We start from the raw sequence: 24,141 nt of genomic DNA on the forward strand, positions 1-24,141 counted from the left end.
ATATATACACACATACAAGCATACCCTGCATCACATTCCTGAAAACCTTGCCATAATTTGAAATTCTGTAAAGCCAAACCTGTTTTCTATAAACCTCCATCTTGTTACATGAGAAGTCAAAGTACATGGAAATCAGTGTAAAATATGTTCTGCTTTACAGATTTCCATGTTATGGCATCAGTTACAAAAATGCACTGCCTCTATAATAGGGTATGGGTCAGGAGCATCTACTACCTAGGTGGCGGTGACAGTGAATCACCATCAACATCACTGTTGCTATTGTCGTCGTCATCATTTATTTTTCTATCTATGTCAGTATGGGTAGGATGAGTTGTTAATTTTCAACTTTGTTCTTCCTTGAAATTGCTGCTCTCTTGGATGGATCAGAGAACACATTTCACTCATTCCTTTCATTTTTATAGTGTTGTCAATATTTGGAGGTTCTTCTTGGCAGCAAATACTTTACAAAGTGTACTGAGTGCATGTGATTGTGACACCAACACTGAAGAGGTTCCCACTTTCTCAGGAAGACAAGAAACACTACTCCCTTCTACATTCTTTCTACTCTTCCTTTGCCATCACCATTGTCAGAGGCAGTCGTGGCAGTGGCATCATCGTCATCAGTTGGTGTCCACTTTTCTATACTTGCATGAGTCAGGCGGTGTTTGTAGAAGTAGATTTTCTAAGGCTGGATGCTTTTCTTGCTGCCAACCTTCACCTGTTTCCACATAAAGCTATATTTTCCCCATGACCAGACATGTTTTCACAGGAGATTAGAAAATAGGTCACCACTTTCATCACAGAAAGACTCATTTACAAATCCACAACCATCGTCTGATGTTAAGTCAAGTAGGTAGTAACACACAGACTTCTACATATATATGATAGATATATATGTAAAACAGAGGCTTGTTTTCATTATCTCGAAGTGTGCAGTGCTCTCTTTGAAATGGGGGGAAAAGAGCAGATTGTAGGGGCATAGAATTGCCAAACAGAGAGAAAATGGAAGACCCAGATGATGATGGGTACAAGTACTTTGGGATCCTGGAACTGGACAACATAATGCACAGAGAAATGAAAGACAAGGTCATCACTGCATATTTGAAGTGCCTCAAACTTCTCTTGAAGTCAAAACTCAACTCAAGGAAACTTGTGACTGCCATTAACATATGAGCTGTTACTGTAGTCTGCTATAGTGCACCCATCCTGAGATGGACACAAGTAGAGATTAACCAAGTCGATCGCACTACCCAAAAAACAATGACAATGTATGGTGCTCTCCACTCTAAGGCAAATCTACACAGGCTCTACATGAAGAGATGTAAAGATGGATGTGGGATGATTTGCATACAGGAGTACATCAACAGTGAAAATATAAACAAGGCAGAATATTTGGTAAACAGCAAACAAGACCTCATTAAAAGGAGGAGAGAGTTATAAGTATCTAGGAGTATTAGAAACTGATAGAGTACTAACTTCAGAAACGAAAATTGAGGAGTAGATCAGAAGGGTGAGGAAGCTAATAAAGTCAAAGCTAAATGGTCTGAATCTAGCGAGAGCTGTAAACATTTGGGAGGTATCATTACTTAGATACTCTGCAGCTTTTGTAGATTGGACAAAAACTGCATTAGCAAAGCTAGAACTGGGAAGGAATTCAATATAAATGGATGACTCTACCCAAGGGTAGGAGTAGCATGATTATACCTACATAGAAAGGAAAGCAGAAGAGGGTTAATATCAGTAGAAAACTGTGTGGAGTTAGCTAGAGTAGGTATAGACTCCTATGTAGGTAGTATTGAAGAAAGTTTAATAAAAGCTGCTGGAGTCACAGCAAGACATTGAGAAACCAAAAGCCCAAACAAAGTTAAAAACCAGAAAAAAAGAACAGAGATTATCTGACTGGCAGGAGAAGGCGTTGCATGGTAGATTCCCAAAGATATTTGCAGCAAATAGTAATAGTGAAACATGGTTATGGTTTCAGAAAGGAAAGCTGAAGTGAGAGAGAGAAAGTTTGTTAGTAGCAGCACAAGATCAAATATTAAGGACTAATTGCATAAAAGTCAAGATAGACAAAAACCAAGTAGATTCCCAGTGTAGGGTATGCAAATCAAAAGAGGAAAGTATTATTCATATAGGAAGTGAATGTAGCATGCTGGCACAGAAAGAATACAAGAGACGACATGACAGTCTAGGGAGAGCAATCCACTGGGAGCTATGTAGAAAGCTAGGATTTGAACATACTGATAAATGGTATGAACACGAACCAAGTAAAGTACTAGAAAGTAAAAAATACAAGATGTTGTGGGACTTTAACATTGAGACTGACAGAGTAAAAGAAGCTAGAAGGCCTGATTTGGTAGTCGTAGATAAAGAGAATAAAAAGTGCCAGATAATTGACTTTAAAGTCCCAAATGATAAAATAATTAATATGAGAGGTATAGAAAAAATAGCAAAGTATCAATCAGGACCTAGCCACTGAATTACAGAGACTATGCAAAGTGCAAGTAAAATGTATTCCAGTTGTTATAGGCACACTGGAAACTATCCCTAAAGATCTGAACACATGGGTAGAGGAAATAGGCATAAAACCCAGTTTAGTACAGGTCCAGAAAACAGTGTTATTAGGGACAGTTAGGATACTTCACAGAGTCCTAGGCATCTAAGCCTATATGTTTCAATCCAATGTTAGGATTCTTTCCTTTTCCAACAGTTTAATCTGTTGAGTGTATAACAACAACAACAACAACAAAAACAACAACCATTATTATTATTATTATTATTATTATTATTATTATTATTATTATTATTAAAATCCTTTCTAATATAAGCATAGGACCAGAAATTTTTGGAGAAGGGAGTAGTTGATTACATCAACCCCAGTGCTCAACTGTACTTATTTCATAGAACCCGAAAGAAAGTAAGGCAAAGTCAACGTAGGCAGAATTTGAATAATAATAATAATAATAATAATAATAATAATAATAATAATAATTATTATTATTATTATTATTATTATTGCTATTGTTATTATTATGGTGATGATGATAACTGCTGGCACAAGGCCAGCAATTTCAGGGGAGGAGAAATTCAGGTACATTGTCCACTAGTGCTCAACTGTCCCTAATTTTAACAACTCTGAAAGTATGAAAGGCAAAGTCAATCTTGGCAAGATTTGAACTCAGAAGGTTAGAACTGGGAGAAATGTTGCAAAGCATTTAGTCTTACATGTAAATGATTCTGGCAATTTGCCACCCTAATTAACAAATGTTACAGCCTTTTAAAACCTTCAAAAGAATTCTTTATGCTAAAACCAATTTGTTATGCTAAAACAAGTGAGTGTGAGTTATGGCCTACTATCTTGGAAACTTAGTTCCAGAAGACTGGAAAAAGTGAGATGGTCTTTTTTTTATAGAAATAAGGTCAGTGAATAATGGTCTCTATAGAATTATTATAGAATAGAAAAACACCTAAGTCCTGCAAACCTCGGAAAGTGCAAAGCAATAAATGCATTGCATTATGAGTCTCTAAGAAATGGTCTCAGTTTGACAACATGAAAGGGATGGAATCGTTTTACAGCAGTGAACCATCAAAGAGAAGCAACAGAAAATGAATACTTAATGCATATAAAAAGCATTAAGCATGGCATATTTCCCCTACCACTACTCATTTCAGAAAAGTAATTAATATGACAAGCTTATTAAGTTAAATGTAAGTGTGACTCAGGGGATAATGTGGAGGTGGAAGATATTACAGTTAAGGTTGTTCTAAAAACCAGCTGTTGCAGGAACTGGAGTGAAATCTTATTATCAAACTATTTTCTGCTATAGGCACAAGGCCTGAAATTAGGGCGGAGAGAGCTAGTCAATTCCATCAATCCAAATTGTTCGACTGAGATTGGTGGAATTATCAACCCCAAAAGAGGTGAATGGCAAAGTTAACCTAGCAGAATTGAACAGAGAATGTAAGGAGCCAGAAGAAATGCTGCTAACCACTTTTTATAAGCAACAAAAAGTATATGGATAGCATGCAAGGCATGATCTCATTGAGATAGAAGGCTGAAGGTTTGTAGGCTTCTCTCTCTGCAGAATTTATAACAGGTTGGCTATTACAGAGGTCAATATATGGAAGGGCATCAAGTTGGGTGTGGAGACTGCAGAGGTTGCCTTGAGGTGGCAATGGATCAGGAAATGTGAAGCCTGTAGGGCAGGCAGTGCTACCAGAGATAGTGTTAAATGGACACTAAGTGGGTGTAATCAATCTTGGTTGGACTGCCAGGTGGATTGTTTAAAAGCCTGAAGAACTCAGTTACCCCAGGAAACATTAATGATGTGTCCGGGTAAATCACAGTATAATGTATGGAAAAACTATACATGTGTATGTGTTTATATATATATTATTGTGTTTGTATACAAGTATGCATATCCAAATGTTACAGCAGATTGTTTCACATTAAATACGAAAATAAACCTCAAGATTGTAACATCAGAATAAAGAACAACAGCAATAATTTCTAATCATTGTTGACAATTTCTAACATTAACATAAGGCCACAGATATAGGTGTGTGGATTTGTGGTTAGGGTATTCAGCTCATAATCATAAGGTCACAAGTTTGAAAACTGATAGCGCATTGTGTCCTTGAGCAAGACACTTTATTTCATGTTGCTCCAGTCCCCTCAGCTGTCAAAAGTGAGTGGCACCTGTAATTCAAAGGGTCAGCCCTGTCACATTCTGAGTTATGCTGAATCTCTTTGATAACTATGTTAAAGATATCCATGTCTGTGGAGTACTCAGCCTCTAGCACATTAATTTCATGAGCTGACTGTTCCATTGATCAGATCAACAGGAACCCTCATCATTGTAACTGACAGAGTGGTAGTACAAATACAAACAAAGGTAGATGTTTGTTTAACACTTTAGCATCTGAACTAGCCATATCCAGCCCAAACATTCTAACGGTTTCATGTTCACACAGGCCAGATTTAGCCTCTCACACCTACTCTACAATGTCGTTCTGAAAATAAGCAACCATGTGACTGAACTCTTAATCCTTTAGTATTGAAACCAGGCCATATTCTACTCAAATATTCCTAAATATTTTTCTTGTTTTATGCTTAAAAAAAACAGCCAGATCTGGTCTTTACCATCTCCTCTACAATGTCTTTCTAGAAATAAACAATCACATCATCAAAATCTCAAAGCTACAAGGCAATGGATGATTAATTTAAAACAATGTGAATAAATAAGTATTACTTTTGACAAAAAAATCTGAATGCTGAAGGGTTAAAGTTATGAGATAAGGCATAATTAATTAAAAAGAATATAAAAAAATATTACTTCATAGGATTTTCGAGCGAGATCGTTGCCAGTGCCCCTGGACTGGCTCTTGTGCGGGTGGCACATAAAATACACCATTTTGAGTGTGGCCATTGCCAGTACCGCCTGACTGGCCTTCGTGTGGAAAGCGGACGTTAAACGATGATGATGATGATGATGATTACATTTGACAGAGTAATCTGAATGCTAAAGGGTTAAACCAAATGCATAAACACATTGCTTAACAAATACTTATTAGTTTTAGGCTTATGTTGGCTTGGAGCTGTAGCAGAAGACACTTTCTCAAGGTGACACATAATAGAGCTGAACTCAGAACCATGTGGTTGGGAAGCAAGAATCTTACCACACAGCCATGTCTGAATATAGAACACAAATTGTAGTAAGCTTGAGAAGAATTGCTAAACAAAATTAAGATCATTAAGAGGAATGAAAAAGTATGGCTTATATATTTCAATATGATACATTAATGATGTCCTGGGAAATGTTTTACTATAGAGAGCGCTATGTTGCTACATGTGTTTCAGAAATTCTAAGTGTTGAAATAAAATCCTGAAAAATAGCAGAAAACAAACAGAAGAGAAGTGACATAGTAAAATAAACAGACAGAACAAGTTAAAGACTTTAAAAAATATAAAATGAAATTAGCCGCCAACATTTCTCAATTTCTAGAATGAAGAATAGCTAAAACAAAATTTATGTATTATTATAAAGAAAATGTAAATTAAGTCGAAAAGGTGTACAGGTTATAATAAAAAAAATAAAGTAAAGCATAGAATTGAGACAGAGATAAGGGAAGTAAATAAATAAATACTTTTTCAGATAAAACAGCTGTAAAGAATACAGAATATTTGTGGATAACAAAAGAAAATGTGTCAAAACATATCAAGGAAACAAAATAATGAAATGCCATATGTAGCAAGTACGACAAAATAATACTAATGAGACATTTTTTGGAGTAAAGAAACAAACTGGAATATAAAAGAATGAAGAAGCAATACAGTGGTAGCAGATGGAAGAAATAAATGAAATAAAGTAAACTGAAGTCGATTTAAACAAAAGAAAAACCCCAGGCCAGATGGTTTACAGCCTGCGAACTCCACAAGTCGTGTACTTGATAAGATACTTATTTCAACACATAATATTTGTACTATTAAGGATGCAAATAGAGAACCCACCATTATGCAGAAAAAAAAAGGAAAATAGGAGAAATGGTATGGAAGATGACTGCAGTTGTAGCATATATTTACTGTTGATGTGGAAACTACAAATGGGGTCTGATAACTGATGAGATGTATTTTGTTATGGATGTGCAGTACACAATCACATGTATAAGAAATTATGGCATAGCTAATTTGACACTGTCTGCTTGCCACCACTGATTCGAAGATGACTTATTTGCCATCAAATATTCTAATGATTCTCACATTCCTTCCCTTCATCTCTCTCTATGTGTGTGAGCATATTTCCCTGTATGTGTATGAGTTGAGGGGAAAGTGTTTATGTCAATCATTTTAAATCAATAAATTGTAATGACTGTCTCTCAATTTCTATTTGTATGTGTATATTTTAGTGCATTTGTGTGTGCTTGCCTCCAGCACCAAAAATACTGTCACAAAAACAGGCCAAATATCCTGTTAGGCATATTAAATTATCAGCATTCAAACAGCTGTGCCCAAGTGTCTCATTCTCCTAATTACTGACAAGCTACAACTATGATGATGAAAATTCTGTGCAACAGGTGACTTGTATACCAATGAAACAATATTTCACAATGTCAGAAATAGGAAAAACTTAGTAATTAGAGCTATCAGCTATTAAAAGACTGGAATTGGATAAGGACCAATGCTATTTTCCTCTCAGTCTGTAATTTCTTGAGACTCATTGTTTATCATAAAATACACCACTTCTTAAATATTGATTTCATTGTACACATTGCTGATGGTTTTATCTATTAAACATTTAACCATATCGGATAGCTTCAATATTAATTATTAATTTTATAATTGTACCCACTTCCCCTGATAGTTAAATAGAATCTTTGAAGCTCCAAAATTTAATGGGAAAATTTTCCAAAATTTACAACGTCCACCTAGTTTATAATCTCTTTAAAGGCTGTATAAATTTCATTATATAATACAATGACTATGAGGTGTATATTCTGAGAAATATAAGTGTAAATGTATATAAACTGATTTCATAGAATTAGAAATACATATATATACACTTATATTTCTAATTCTATGAAATCAGTTTGACTGATAGTGATAAGAGTTCTTGCAATATTTATTTATCACCATTGCATTTTTTCCTTTTCTATTTTAACTCCTTTCACACAGTCCATTGTTACATCATCAACTATCTGCTGCTATTTGTTGCATTTCTGCCATGTACAACTCTTTAACATAACTTTTCCCATTCTCAACTCATTTTAAATCCATCTTTTACGATTTAGATGCAAACTTCTGTGTTAGTGTTTTCTAACATATATTGTAATTATATCATCATATGTATATTTACTTTCTTCCTATGTAAATGTCAGGTAGATTTATATAAATCCCACAAATTTTCTGGTTGAGCGAAAATTGGAAACAGAGGGCTTTATTATAGCATTATAACTGCCCTGGATCAGTGTCTGCCCACCAGGTATTATCAAGCCAATATTCATAAAAACGATGCTGATTTGTATTATTGTTTTTGTGGTACAACCAGAAAACAATTGATCACCTCTGATCATCTCTGGCTGCTATATGTTAGCTTCATATAAGTATGATAACTGCCATGATGAACTTGGTCAGTATTTGAATTGGATAATATGCCATCAGTTTGCACTCTCATATGAGAAAAACTAGAGGAGACATAAACTTGCAAAGGAAGTAGAAAATAAATGCCTAAACCATCTTTGGGACTTTTGTATTCCAGTTGATTAAGCTATTCAAGCCAACAGACCAGATATTGGTGATGGAAAAAATTACATTAACAAAGTATGTTCACTCATAGATATGTAAATCCCTGCTGGTGCTAACATGACTGCAAAAACATTTGAAAAGTAAAATAAATGTAAGAACCTTGAAATAGAGGTCTTGATGATGTGGCATCTGAAAACAGCAACTGTACCTGTGAACATTGACACTTTGGGGACAATACCAATGGCACTCTTCAATACAATGGCCAAATATCAAGAAACCCAAAAGTATCAGAACAACAAAAATTGTTTCCCTGGGCACAACCCACATCCCACCAAAATACAATCTACCTGAAAATATTTGTACCATTTCAAATCTTTCAAAATCACAAATATTAAAATAAATTTTTAACAAAATCTTAATTTTTAGTATTTGGTCTCTTTTCTCTGAAATACGTATCATTGTTACACTTAAGAAACGTCTAACTAACTGATTTTTGTGGTCTGTGGGTGAGATTAGGAATATCTTGTATAAAGTAAAACAACATACTACTACTACTAATAATGGTTTCAACTTTCAGCACAAGGCCAGTAATTTCAGAGAAGTAGGTAAATCAATTAAATCGACCCCGGTGCTCAACTGGTACTTGTTTTATTGATCCTGAAAGGATGAGAGGCCAAGTTGACCTTGGCAGAATTTGAACTCAGTGAAAATATCTAGAAGAAATACTGCTAAGAATTTTGCCCAGTGTCCTAATAGTTCTGCCAGCTCACCACCTTACAACTACTGATAATAATAAAAGTAATTGTTTTTAATTTAGGCATGAGGCTTGTAAGGGTTAGTCAATTACATGGACCCCAATATTTGACTGGCACTTTATTTTATTGACCCCTGAAAGGATGAAAGGTAAAGTTGATTTTGGCAAGATTTAAGAAACTGGAAGAAAAGCCACTCAGCATTTTGTTCGATGTTTTTTTTTTCTTTGCCTGTTGCTGTTTTAAGAGACTTTTCTGTTATAGGTACAAGGCATGAAATTTTGGGAGAGAGGGATAGTTGATTAACATTGATCCCAATGCTCAGCTGGTACTTATTTATCAACCCCCTAAAAGATGAAAGCTAAAGTTGACTTTTGCTGAATTCAAACTCAGAACATAAAAAAGAACAAAATGCTGTTAAGCATTTTGCCCCTTGTGCTGATAACTGTCAGCTCACTAACTTGTGCTGCCTTCATAATAATAACAATAATAATAAGTTCAAATTATAAGCAATTTTAAGGGAAGGGGTTTAGTCAATTACATTGAACTCAGTGCTCAACTGATATTGTGTTTTCGCAAGCCCAGAAGAATGAAAGGCAAAGTTCACCTTGGTGGTATTTGAACTCAGAAGAGCTGGAAGAAATGCTATTAAGTATTCTACTAATGCACTGCAATTCTGCCAGTTCACCATATTAATAATAACAGTAGTAATAATAATCATCATAACAATAACGATTTCACATTTTGGCACAAGGCCAGCAAGTTTGGGGTAAGTCAATTACATCAATCCCAGTGCTCAACTCGAACTATTTTATCAATCTCAAAAGGATGAAAAGTGAAATAGACCTCGAATGAATTTGAACCCAGAACAAAAAGATGGACGAATGCTGCTAGGCATTTTTGCCAGCATGCTAATGATTCTGCCAGCTTGCTACCTTACTCATCATAATAATAATGATAATAACCCTTTCTACAATAGGAACAAGGCCTGAAATTTCATGAGAGGGGAACAATCAATTACATTAACCCTTGTGTTCAACTGCTACTTTCATCTGATAGGACGAAAGGAAAAGTCAACCCCAGCAACATTTGAATTCAGAATGTAAAGAGAGGTAAAATGCCGCTAAGTATCTGTCCTGGCATGCTAATGATTCTGCCAACTCATCAACTTGATAATAATGATAATAATAAATACAAAGATCTGGATAAGAGAAATAATTTGAATGAAAAATCCCAAAACAGAAACAAATCCTTATAATGATAGTTGCTTTAGGTATAGTTGAAAACCATGCAGAAGAGTATATAACCAAAACCTGATGACTTACAAATACAACATACTGAAAATAGCATTACTAGGCTCATCACACATTTTATTTCTATACAATAGAAACAACAACACCAAAATAAACCACAACACATGCCCAATGCCCACAGAGCTGTTGCTCAGTAGTGCAGTGAAAGCACGCAATAAAAATAAGAATACTATATAATAATAATAACGATGATGATGATTATAATTTATTCTGCAGGTGTGAACCTTTGTATTTGTAAGGTTGTAAGGGAGGGGAAAAACTCAGGAAGAAGTTATGATGTTTATATTTTTCCAAAGGAAATGATATTCTATGCAATACCAACTGTGAAATAGCATAACAAGGGGGAATATAATATCCTCAGTCTTAGTAGACTACAGTGTTACTTCAAAAAACAGTATGATAATATTCACGTATGTCTATGATCACAGATATGTCATCCTACAGAATGCTGCCAAAAAAAAAAAAAAAAAGGAAAAGGAAAGTAAGCCTCAATAAATAAAAAAAAAAAAATTATATTGTGTAAATTGCTCCTTAAAGATTTAAAGATAAAATAATATTTGCATCAACTCTTTGATATAGGTTCCAGATGTGTCTATGTATTTTTGTTGCAAATTCCAAGAGATAGTGGAAAGACAAAAGACACACATGATGCATGAATGTTGATGTGTGTGTGTGTGCGTGTGTATATATATATATATATATATATATATATATACACACACACAAATATGTATAAACACAAGTTGCATATGTATGTAAATATATACATATACAAACACACACACACATATACACAAACAATTTACACACATTTGAGCTGAATAAATAGTGTGTGTACATATAATATACACACATGCAATGACATACGCACACAGATATATATATATACACACACACACACACATTATATATATATATATAAATACATACACACATTCTATATATATATATATATATATATATATATATATATATATATATATATATATATATATACACATATATATACACATTCACACATTATATGTATATATATATTTATAGACACACACACAGATATGTGTGTCCATATGTACCACATACACATACATGTTATGTGTTTGTATGTTGGTATATGTTGCAAACAAAAAAAAATCAATACATGACATTAACTTATAAAGAAATACAGGTATCCATGCTTTTGGAGTATGTTGCGTGAATGCATATATACACCTGCTTATAAAATTGTACTGATCAGCATCTATAAAATTATGAGCTCACTTGTGCATATGCTTAAGCTGATAGACTTCACATGCATGTATCTCTTAGGAATTTTATTGCTGAATAACATGAAGAAGCCTGTTTTCATGTTTAAAACGCCCCCATTCCCTTAACTAACCATATTCTATTTGCGGACTTTAACATTTAACTTTTACCACATATATATCCAATGGAAAGACACTCAACATCATACTGCAGTTAACTCTGAGGCCTCTTTTCTTCCAGTCCACTGTTTTTAATATATTTTGGTTATGTATTTTCATCAAACAACAACGCTGTGCATTCATACTGTTGTTTCTGTTGTTAAAGTAGCAATTAATACAAGATTTAGATGAAGTTATGTAACTTGGGATTTTTGTTGTTGTTGTTGTTGTTGTTGTTGTTGTTGTTGTTATTGTTACTGTTATTGCATTTAAATTTTAGAATTTATCACTTTTGCTATTCAACTTTATATATTTAGATACGGAAATCTAAAAATGAGATACTTAACAATTTAGATATAGCAGTGTTGTATGGAATATTTAGAGCAACAACCAAGAGAATTAATGTAGTTGTATTTATGAATTAATATAATGCAGTGGTATTTATAAATTAATGTAAATTAATGAATAGAATACAAAGACATGGTTTGGGGAATTTTTGTGATTTGAATTTAGGAAGTTATCAGTTAAAATAAACAGAGAGAGTCAGTACATAGTGGATCACCTTGCTAGAAATAGCAAGTAAAATTCAATAAAAATTATAAGGAGACATTAGATAATGTAGTCTTAGTTATATTATGTTGGAGGAATGTATATGGGGGGGGGGAAGAAAAAGGTTGGGTATTTATGGCTTGATTGCCTTTGATCATAGGCATCAGTTTTCATATGGGAATAAACAAAAACAATAGTAGTTGGGATAGCAAGAGGAGGAGAAGAAAAAGATGAGCAAGGAGAGAGGTAAGTGGAGGAAAAGGTAGTGGATAAGGAGAACAAATTTGAAAAGAAGAAAAAAATTGAAGAGGAGGGAGAAGAAAAGTATGTGAAAAAAGGAGGAAAGGGAGGGCAAGTAAGAAAAGAAGAAAAGAAGAAGAAAAGGAGAAGGGGAAGAAAGTGGAAATGAAGGTGATGAAGAAAGAGAAGAAAAGGGAAAGAAACACAACACCAACTGTAACAGTATTTGTAACAGCAGGAGGAACAGCAATAACAGCTTTTGTTTGAATATCATGGGACTGTAAACAGGAGTATTGGAACAGCTTCACAAATAAACAATAGTGAGTTCAATCTTAGTCTATGGCTATATTTATATAAATGTATTACACCTGAAGATGATATTTAAGAAAATATAAAGAGAAACTTAAATAAAAAGTTAATTATTGCCATCTAAAGAAAACAACCTGAAATTATAGACATTCTAAAACGTGTCATTTATATACTCTGACATTAGAATCTTGATAATCATCATCATTGTTTAACGTCTGCTTTTCCATGCTTGCAAAGATCTGACAGGGTCTATTGAAGCAGATTTTCTACAGCTGGATTCCCATGTGTTTCCTTTTTATCAGAAGAGACAGATTTTGTTTTGAAATGTAACTGGTGAGTGTACATCACTGACAAAGCCTTAGAAAATCACAGTCAGGACAAGTGGATGACTTTTTCACCTTGCTTCAATAAATATTGTGTTTTTAACACAGTATGTCTACAAAGAGGTCTTCTCTCAAATGCAAATCTACAGCATTATACCTCTCAGTGGGGTATATGTATTAAGTAGGCTACGTAGATCATTATCATCATCATCATCATCATCATCATCATCATCAAAAATTAGTGTCTGTTTTCTATGCTGGCATGGGTAAGAAGATTTGGCTAGAACTGGTAAGCTGGAGAGCTGCACCAAGCTTTAGTCTGTTTCGAGCTGGATGCCCTTCCCAATGTCAACCAGTTTATAGAATGTACTGGGTGTTTTTACCTGACACTGATGGCTATATAAATTTATTCATTAAAACAACTATAAAAATATTAACATTTACACATCATGATTTCTTTTAAAGATGAATCTACAACAACACTGGCACTCCATCAATTATGATGACAAGTGTTCCAGCTGATCTAATCACTGGAACAGCCTACTTGTGAAATTAATGTGCAAGTGGCTGAGCAATCCATAGACACATATTTCATTAATGTAGTTCTCAAGATGATTCAGCATGACACATAATATGATATGGCTGGCCTTTTGAATTACAGCTACAACTCATTTTTGTCAGCTCATTGGTCTGGAGCAACATGAAATAAAGTGTTAAGACACAACACACAATTGAGAATCGAACTCATGAATTTACAATCATGAGCCAAATACCCCTAGCCACTAAGCTACACGCCTTCATTAAAATCTACAATAACTGTGTATATAAATGGGTACATCTTCTCTGAAGAATGGTTAACAAGTTGTGAAACAGACTTTCAAGAAACTTCTGTATTTTTCGACAAATTATTGAAGGAATGTGCTTACCTACTTATTTCGCCTGCAGGTAAAATTTTAAAATATTTAAATTTACTTCACTTCTTTTGATTTATGCAGTGCTTAAATTAATATCATTTATGATGAGCTGTCAAAAACAGGTATATGCAAATTAGGTTATCCAGTAATGTGTTTTTGTGTGTATGTATGTATGTATGTATGTGTATGAATGTGTGTGTGCCTATCTTTTTGTCTACTCTACTCGTAAATATCACCATTATAGAAGCAATATCCTCTGTTTGTAATCTAGGGAAAATATTATCTTGCTCTACAACTCATTAACCATTTAACCAATTAACTGTTTGATCATTTGATTCTTCATTCAGTTAATCAATCAGTAAGCTAGGTCCAGTGTAGTCCTTTCACCGCCATTCATAACCACCTTAATGCCATGCCCTAGCTACTCCAGTTCTATCTAAAAAGGGCATGTCACTGATGTTGCAATGCCTGATTTTACATCAAGAATTTTGCAAACCAAATCGAAAATGAAATATAATAAGGCAATATCCCACAAACCCATATAAAAAAAACATAACATCAATACACATTAACCACAATACATAAGTACCTTCATGCAACTATATACAGTACATCATCTTCAGAAGACAACTTGGAGCCTGTGTATTCTGGCATAAGCATCCTTATACACTCTCTCTATACATATGTATGTGTATATGTATTTTTTGTATTTATATATGGGTTGTGCTAGCACTTTGATGTAATATTTTGCCAGGCTATATGGTTTACAGAGATGTAACATTCAAATTCAGTATCGCCCATATTTTGTTTATATATATATATATTTATATATATATATATATATGCCCACCCATGCCAGCATGGAAGACAGATGTTAAACAATGATGAGGATAATGATGATGATATATATATATATATTTATATAAGGGCATTACTATACAAGAATGCCTCACGCTAAGAGAGACTCTGAGGTCAAACTACCATAATAAACACATTTTTACCGAAGGTGAGGAAATGTAGCTCTCAAAGCTAGCCCCTTAAGGGGCTAGCTTTGAGAGTCCCTCTTATCATGAGGCATTCTTCCAAGCTTGCAGAATTTGTTGAGGTACATTTTCTATGGCTGGATATTTTTCCTGATGTTAATCCTTATCTGTTTCCAGGCAAGATAATATTTCTTCAGATATTTTTTTCGTGGATGACTGGAAATGAACAACATCACTTGTATGACATTGATATTCATTTACAACCCCCATGTTGTCAAGACAAAGAGCAGATACACTACACACATATCTTCTTCAAAATTTCCAGCCCACCCCTGGGCCATATGCAGCATTTTTTTTTTTTTGGAAGGAAGAAGTACGGCTTAAAGTGACTACATCCCAACACAGTTAGTTGTCTTTTTATTAATCATCAGACAAAAGTATAAATACAAAAATCAACTATTATGATTTTACCTGCAAAACTGTGAGACTCTAAACTAGAGAAAATGCCTGAGCAAATCACTAACTTCTAAACCAGCAAGTCAGTTGATTTACATTGATATAACTTAAAAGTTCTCTTTAGTTCGATGTTGGAGAGGATGGTCAGAACTAATTAGATTAACTACCAGATAATAATGGCCAACTCTAACATATATTTAAAGATATTGATGAACATTACTATAGTATGTCTTTGATTGAAATTGATATTTCTCTCTGGTTCTCATTTATTAAAATAAAACCAAAATTGTGGTGTAGTTGCTAACGAGCATTGGAGTTAGATGGATGCAAGTACCAGTGAGATTAAATAGTGTCTATAATTTATCTTCACAAATACAACACATTTTACAGTTCTGTCTGTTTATTTAGACACCGACAGCTAAATACTAATGAATTAACTAATTACTTCCTCCTTTAACTTCTCTTTTTATTTTTATTATAGTTGTCGTTGTCGTCATTGCTGTTATTTTGAATGTTTAATGTTCTTTCCTAATCAAAGACTTCCATTTGTTGTTCCTTTCTATGCTGGGCCAACAGAGGTTATTGAAACCCAGCATAAAATATAAAGTTTAGTTTTAGGTTCCTAGTTTCTAAGTTACCACTCACTGAAGTTCCTACAGGACAGTGGGATAGTGAATGTAAACATTGAGTAAGTGTTAAGCATAAGACTTTAGCAAGCCAACTTAGGTTCAATCCATAGAATAGTCAAGTTAGAAATTACCTTTATCATTATCATTATAGAGCCAATGTCCGTTTTAACATGTTTGCATAGATTGGACAGAATTTATCATGGCAGATTTTCTATCGCCATATGTTCTTTGTCACTAATCCTCACCCATTTCCAAGCACAGTAATATTTCCCAAAGGCCAGACATGTTTGGGCAGAATATTGGAAGTGAATGACACTGCTTGCATGACAGTGAATTTCTTTTACAACTACCAGGTGATATCAAGGCAAGGAGAGACTCACTCACACACATACACATGTGTGTGTGCATGTGTGTGGATCGATATAACGATATAAACAATTAGTCCCCTCCCACCAAATTGCAGGCCCTGTGCCTTTAGTAGAAGGGATTATTATTATTATTATTATTATTATTATTATTATTATTATTATTATTATTATTATTATTATTATTATTATTATATCATCAATCAATGCCAAATAGAGCTTCAAATTATGCACAAAGAAATTTTCATGTAAAAACACAGGTAAACTACTAAATTCTTAACAAAATGATGAGAAACCTGAATCTTGAGCTTTTATGTTTTTTATTGTCCTTCTCTGTCATGACAAATATGGTCGATAGTTGTTATGCATGCATATAAGTATGTGTATATGAATGAATGTATGTATGTATGTGTGAAGGCACATAGCTTAGTGATTAGGGTACTTGGCTCACAATTGTAAAGTTGTGAGTTCAATTACTGATGGCACATTGTGTCTTTGAGCAAAACGCTTTACTTCACATTGCTCCAGTCCACTCAGCCGGCAATAGTGAGCAGTACCTGTAATTCAAAGAGCCAGCCTTGCCACATTCCATATCACACTAAATCTCCCTAATGGTACGTGCATCTGTGGAGTGCTCAGCCACTTGTAGGTTAATTTCATGAGCAGGCTGTTCCATTAATCAGATCAACTAGAACCCTCATCGTTGTAACTGATAGAATGTTGGTTTATATATGTATGTGCCAATGTGCATATCTAATCCATCCAAAATGTCATTATTCTGAATTCTATAACCATGCACCCGTTTGAATGTTCACATCAAGTAAATTCGCTTTGGTTACAATCAAAACATTTTTTCTTAAAGATTTAAAATATTATTTTGTGGGGAAAAAAATCTTTTTTAGAAACTAGCAATACACCTAACTGAATTACCCGGTATTGCTTGGGTTACTGCTGTTCTTATTCAGATTAGTAAACAACAAATATGAAGATCTTTTTTGCCTCATAATTATTTTAAAATATCTATATTTTATTTAAAAAATATTCACATTAATATGATAGAATTTAGAAATGAAAATCTGTCAAACTTGAAGCATCTCAAGGTAAATGATATTCATTGTGTAATTTTTTGTTGGTGTCCAAATGAATAAATTGTTGCTACTTCTAGCTTGTGAGCAACCAGCATAGAGTTGGCTGTGAGAGAAGCATGTAGTACAGAGATGAAGTTCAACTACCTTGACGGATTGACCCTGAGATTTGTTAATTGAAAATCCAAAACTCATTTTGTGACTAGAAACTGAAGCCTCTTAAATTCAAATGGAACATCTGTGGGTATAAGAGGAAATTTTAGAATAAAGACATTTTCTTCTTTGTGACTACTTGTCATAATTGTTGCCTGTAGGACATGGGGCTTCATGGAAGTAACAATTGAGTTCTACAACACAGGCAAGGAGGGTCAAGATTCCTAAGCAACATAATGGGAGCATCCAGCTTTAATGTTAAGTTATGCGGTGGCATCTCAATGGATTTATGTGTGTTCAGAAATTCAGCAGGGTATTGAACAGCCTGATCTTGATCGACTGTTGTATGAATTGATAGAAAAGTCATTTCTAACCATTTCATTAGTTGGAGCCAGTATAGCTCTTTTAAATAGCCAGTTTACATCAGTGTTTTTGATAATCACACATACACTGACTCTCACATACACTGACACACACATACACTCTCACATACACACACATACATATACTAAGACGGAGACATAAACATACATTTATGTAATGAATGTGCAAACACATAAACACTCATTTATAAAATGTGTCATGGTGGTGGTGGTGGTATAAAATGTCCTTTACTACGTGATACATAATGAACATGCAAACACACACACACACACACACACACACACACACTCACAGACACATATACAAAACGTGTCGTTGTGGCATAAAATATCCTTTACTATGTCATATGTAATGAACTCACAAACACACTCACTGACAGACACATGCACATTCATATGCAAAATGTGTTATCGTCATCATGGTATAAAATGTCCTTTACTATATTGTATGTAATGAACACACAAACACAAACACACTCACAGATACATATACACTCATATACAAAATGTGATGCCACCACATCGTGGTGGTGGTATAAAATGTTCTTTGCTATAGTTGACTACAAAATGATTATTTTCTACAAAATGTTACATTATTTTAATCCAAATAAAAATAAAATTTACATGTTGACACTTGTGGGGTCTAATACTATTACCTTATGAAATTTGATTTGATTTGATTTGGTGGAGCTGTTTGATAATGCATAAGCAACAGATAGACAGAGAGGCAGAGAATTTTATATAGAGATGAAAGCAATAAGAATTTTCTTGATTTATTTTTTAAATAGACATATTAGTGATTAATGTCACTACTTCAGCATATTTGTCTCTTTTAAAGAGTAGATTTCACCTCACTTTTGCCATGGGGTGGATGTAGTGAATGGTGGATAAGAGGTGGAGGAAGAGATGACCACTGATGATTGGGGTAGACAGCAGAAGTATAGTAAAGACGATAAAATAGACAGGGCAATGGAGAGAGAGAGAGAGGGGGGGAGTCAGACAAAACATTAGACAGAGCAGGAGAGAGAGAGAGAGAGAGAAAGACAGATAGAGAAAGATATGAGTGATTGTGTAGGTTGCAAGAGTGTAAGGGAGAAAGGTAGGTGTAGTGCATGAAGAAAGAATTTTATTTATTTAAATCAAGATGACTGACCAGTAGAACTTGTAAGACATATATATACTTATTGAAGAAATGGATTCCCATTCTAAGCATTCATAAAACTGTACTTTCTCATATTTCATATGAAGTATGATAGCTAAAATAACATTCAATATAGACATTTAGACACAATTTTTATGGAGAAATGTTCAACATAATTTGTTATGATCAAATTTTTATTTTGTTTTATGTGTCTCATGGCCAAATGGTTTTTATTGCTTCAAGTAAATTTGTTTCTCCTGATGAAGAATCTTACCCACAGTATCCTTTAATGTCAGCTATAATCACAAATGTGTGTGTGTGTGTGTGTGTGTGTGTTTGTGCATGCATGCTTGTGTTTTCACTTCTATTTTCAATTATTTCTCGTATTATTGTAAGGAAGAAGGTGGTTTCTGATAAAGATACAAAGCTCCAGCATTGGAATGTAGATAACAAAAAACAATGTCACATTGTCACCCTTCTTGCACATGTATGAAAATTTTCATACCAGCAGATTGTATCAGTTCCTGGCTATTATGGCTAGAGTACTGATGTGTAATGCACGCTTGGTGGATGTTCATTTTTGTACAAGATGATTGAATGCATTGAACCTATGTCACATCACCAGTGAAGTCTGAGTTGTGGTTTGCACAGTCTAGCATGTCCTATGCCAACATTCTCTGCAACTACAAATTCTCTACTAAAATAGGATGAACTGATCCTGCGATTATTTGCAATTTGTAGGCAATTTTCTAGATTGTTACACAACAGTTTTCCATGACAATTTGCTGAGCCTTCTCAATTGGCTCCTCATTTTGGCTTGAGAATGGCCTGCTTGACTGTGTCTCACTCTCCACTGAGATGCAGCTATGTTTGAAGTGGTTGTACCATTCCTTGCTGTAAGTTTTGCCCATGGCATCATTGCCAAAAACCTGTTGAATGTTATGAATGGTCTGAGATTGAGTATAACCGACCTTTTAGCAGAACTTGATGCAATATCTCTACTAGACATGTTTCATGAAAATGAAAAATCTCACAAGCATACGTTACAAATTCGTACTCTAGGCATAACAGCTGGGAACTGACATGGCCTATTGGCACAAAAATTTTCACAAAGGCACAGGGTGGAAGGATGGCAGTACCTCCCACCCAAAGGATTTTCCCATGTGACATTAGTTTTGGTAGTAAAAAATTAAGCCAGATCTTTTTTGAATACACCTTGTAGAAACTGAAAGTTTCAAAACAGTTGTCCATAATTATCTTCTTTCCTTTTCCCATCAACCTGTATGTATGTATGTATGTATGTATGTACGTATGTATGTATGTATGTATGTATGTATGTATGTACATGTGTGTGTGTATGTATGTATGTATGTATGCACACATGATTGCGTGCTTCTTTCTCTTTTTAATTTAGATTTAATTTTGGCTGACTACCCACTTGGTAGTGAGGTTGTGAAGGAAAGCATCTTGTTTTGTTTATTCAATGTTAAGAATGTCTTGCAGAATTTTATTGTACCAGGTATTGTGTGAATTAAGGAGTTGCATCCTTCCCCAAGAACCCAAGTTCAGCCATCCTTTCCTCCTTCTAGGTTGGTACATATCCTGTTACTCCAAAAATATTAAGTATGAAGCTGAAAGTGTATCTTGGGTACTGGATGGGCAAACTCCTCTTCAATTGTCCATAGGTATGTATGTATGTATGTAATTCAAGAAAATTACATTATTCGTAATTTTGTAAACATGTTACAGGTTTGAATGTTCACAACAAGTAAATTCACTTTGATTACCATCAAAACATTTTTTTCACAAAAGTTTAAAACATTATTTGGGGAAAAAATTATTTTTTAAAAAAGAGGCAATATACTTAATGAAACCAATAACAACTCTTTTGATTTTTTTTTTATATATAGAATCAGTTGCTTTTGACCAAATCTTATACAAACATAAAAAATATATAAATAAATAAATAAAAGATTTTTGACTTACATGATTCGTTTTTTCTGTTTTTAACTGAAATTAGAAAACAAAAAGGGAAAATAAATTCTGTAATACTGTAAAATATATGAAATTTCATTTGTTACTATAAAACATAAATATTATAATATTACAAATCTTAAAAACACATCAAAACACATGTATTATGATTGATAAGAGAACAATGATATAACAATGTTTGATGACACTGAATAAGATTTATAGTAGTTCTGGAATAATGATGAACTCTCGCATTGACGTATGAGTGTTCAGCTTTTGCTGAATGACCTGCACAAATGATTTGTTAATAGTGATCAAATGTATGCTCCATACATTAGCTCACTCCCTCGATCAGATCGATGTTGCCTGAACATATGCACAGTGTACCACACATCAGGTGTTGAAGTGATAGCAGAGCAATGCGAGAAAAAGTATTTGTGCTCAAGAACACAATGCACCACCTGGTTTGAGAATTGAAACCATGATCTTGTGATCATAAATGCAACACCTTAAACACTAGGCTATGCATCCTCACAAAGTAGTTCTGGAATAATAATACCAATAATAATAATAATAATAACAACATACAGAAAATAGCACTACTAGGTACCATATGCATTATACATAAAACACTTTCTATACAGTAACAATAAGAGCATCACAACAAACCACAGCACATACCCAAGGCACACAGAGCTGCACTTGGGCAGTGAAAGCACATGATAAAAATAAGACTAATGAATAATAATAATAACAATAATAATAACCCGACAGTGGCTCTCATGGCTTCTGATCTTAATTGATTGGAAGTGTTATCATGTATATTGTTTTGTCTTGGTAAAAAAAAGATGGGCTACGGCAAATATTCTGCTTAATACCACAGATTTGCTTGTCATTTGTTTGACCTTAACCAGTTGAGCATGTCCCTTGGTGGCTGATGATATGTGCATCTCTGATTATGAGCAGAAATAGTGGGAGAGCATCATAGCCATGTGTTGAGAGGAGTTCTTTGGGGTTTGAATAATTCACCTTTGGAAACATGGGTGTTTTGCTCAACATCCTCAAACAAACCTTATTCAGGGACCTTTTGAGTGGGATGGGCTACTCGACCTGAAGAAAATTCTAACTGGGCCCCACCTGCGAGGTCATGCGCTGTTTATCTTGATATGAGGTCACCATGTTGTGCTCACATTGTTGTGATGCATGTGCCTGGTGTACCCTTATCAGACGGGTAGTCATGATGGGTATAATGAGCTTTGTATATTTTACCCCAGTGTCACTGCTCTCTCACTCAATAATAATAATAAGGTCCAAGGAATGCATCATGCACCAGTGTCTGTTTTGGCATGTTTCCTACAACTGGATGCCCTTCCTCATACCAACCACTTTAAGGCAGGTACTTTGCATTTTTTTCATGCCACCAGCACTAATGTGGACACCATGCAGTTTGCACAACTATGAACCAGGAGAGAGGCAGATTTATGCTATAAGATAATAGGTTAAAATATGAGAGAAGGGGGTCAAAGCAGAACAGGTTTCTTGCTGTAGAGAGGCCACATGTCTGCTCACATTTTAGATAAATGGGTAGTGAGTAATTGGGGTGGAATGATGAAGAGATAAAATACAATGATGAGGTGCTTGCAAGGGCCTTTAATGTATGAAGTAAGTCTTCCAGTTCTGAGGATTCTGTCAAATTGCACAATCCAAGCCAGTACAGAAGGCAGATATTAAATGATGACGATGATGATGATAATGTTGATAAATAAAAGTACATTAACACTGATATTAATAATGCTAGCTTTATGAGGTTAGTGATGGATTCAAGTTAATCATCCACAGTATATTGCTACTGTTTATTTTTCCAGTAGATACTATAGTTATTACAATGGAAGGTTATTTCTTGGTACAATCTGAGCTGAAAATGAAACGGACCAAAACTAAATAATATAATAGGTGCACTTCATTTTGCACTTTATTGTTCCAGTCACCTGCATTGCTATTTCACACATGCATGCAAACATTGTGTGTGTGTTTATTTATATATATATATATATATATATATGTATATATATATATATATATATATATATAGATATATACAGATATATATATGTATATATAAATATATATTATCCAAAATGTACAGTATTATATATCCATCATGGTTGATCTTACCAATCAGTTTCGCGCAAGGAATACAATGGAGTGTTAGGCAACAATCCGATTATATAACCTTATGCTCATCAGAGTTAGTTGATATGGAAGGGAATATTCACACACATACATATATACATACATATGTAAATAGATTGATACATACTTAAACATCTATTATGGATCATGTCGCTGCATGGTAAGGAGCATACTTCCCAACAACATGGTTTAAGACTCAGTCCCACTGTATGGCATATTGGGTAAATGTCTTCTACTATACCCTCAAGACAACTGAATGTGAGTGGATTTGGTAGATGGAAGCTAAACGAAGCCTGTCATATATATCTTTATATATCTGTGTGTGTGTGTGTGATATATAATACATACATAATATATATATATATATATATATATATATATACATACATACATACATATATATATGTAATTCTTTTTTTTGTGTGTATATATATATATATGAATACATGTAAGTATCTACATACATGTATATACGTATATTTCACTTAGGCATTGCAAGACTAATAACCTATTGTAGAACTCAATATACATATGTTTGCACTTCATATTCGAGGCTCCAATGAAGCCATAAGGTGTTATTCAGGCACTCAACAAAGAGTCCACTGCATCTTATAGCAGAAACAGCTGTAAGCTAGTGAAGCACATTAGATAACCATTTATTCCTTTGTCATCTCTCTTTCTTGTACACACACACACACACACACACACATATATATATATATATATATATATAT

General features: G+C 34.1%; 1 protein-coding gene across 1 annotated transcript in view; it reads right to left on the bottom strand.

Annotated features, from left to right (window-relative positions):
- LOC106883993 (protein lev-9-like) overlaps positions 1-24,141 on the bottom strand; it is a 1,203,458-nt gene that overhangs the window by 414,348 nt on the left and 764,969 nt on the right. Inside the window, exon 8 of the mRNA XM_052971268.1 lies at positions 21,227-21,250. Within this exon, the coding sequence (XP_052827228.1) occupies positions 21,227-21,250 (24 nt within the window). The remainder of the gene's footprint in view (positions 1-21,226; positions 21,251-24,141) is intronic.

Source organism: Octopus bimaculoides, chromosome 10 (assembly GCF_001194135.2).
Source record: "Octopus bimaculoides isolate UCB-OBI-ISO-001 chromosome 10, ASM119413v2, whole genome shotgun sequence".
In the NCBI taxonomy this organism is placed as follows: Eukaryota; Metazoa; Mollusca; class Cephalopoda; order Octopoda; family Octopodidae; genus Octopus; species Octopus bimaculoides.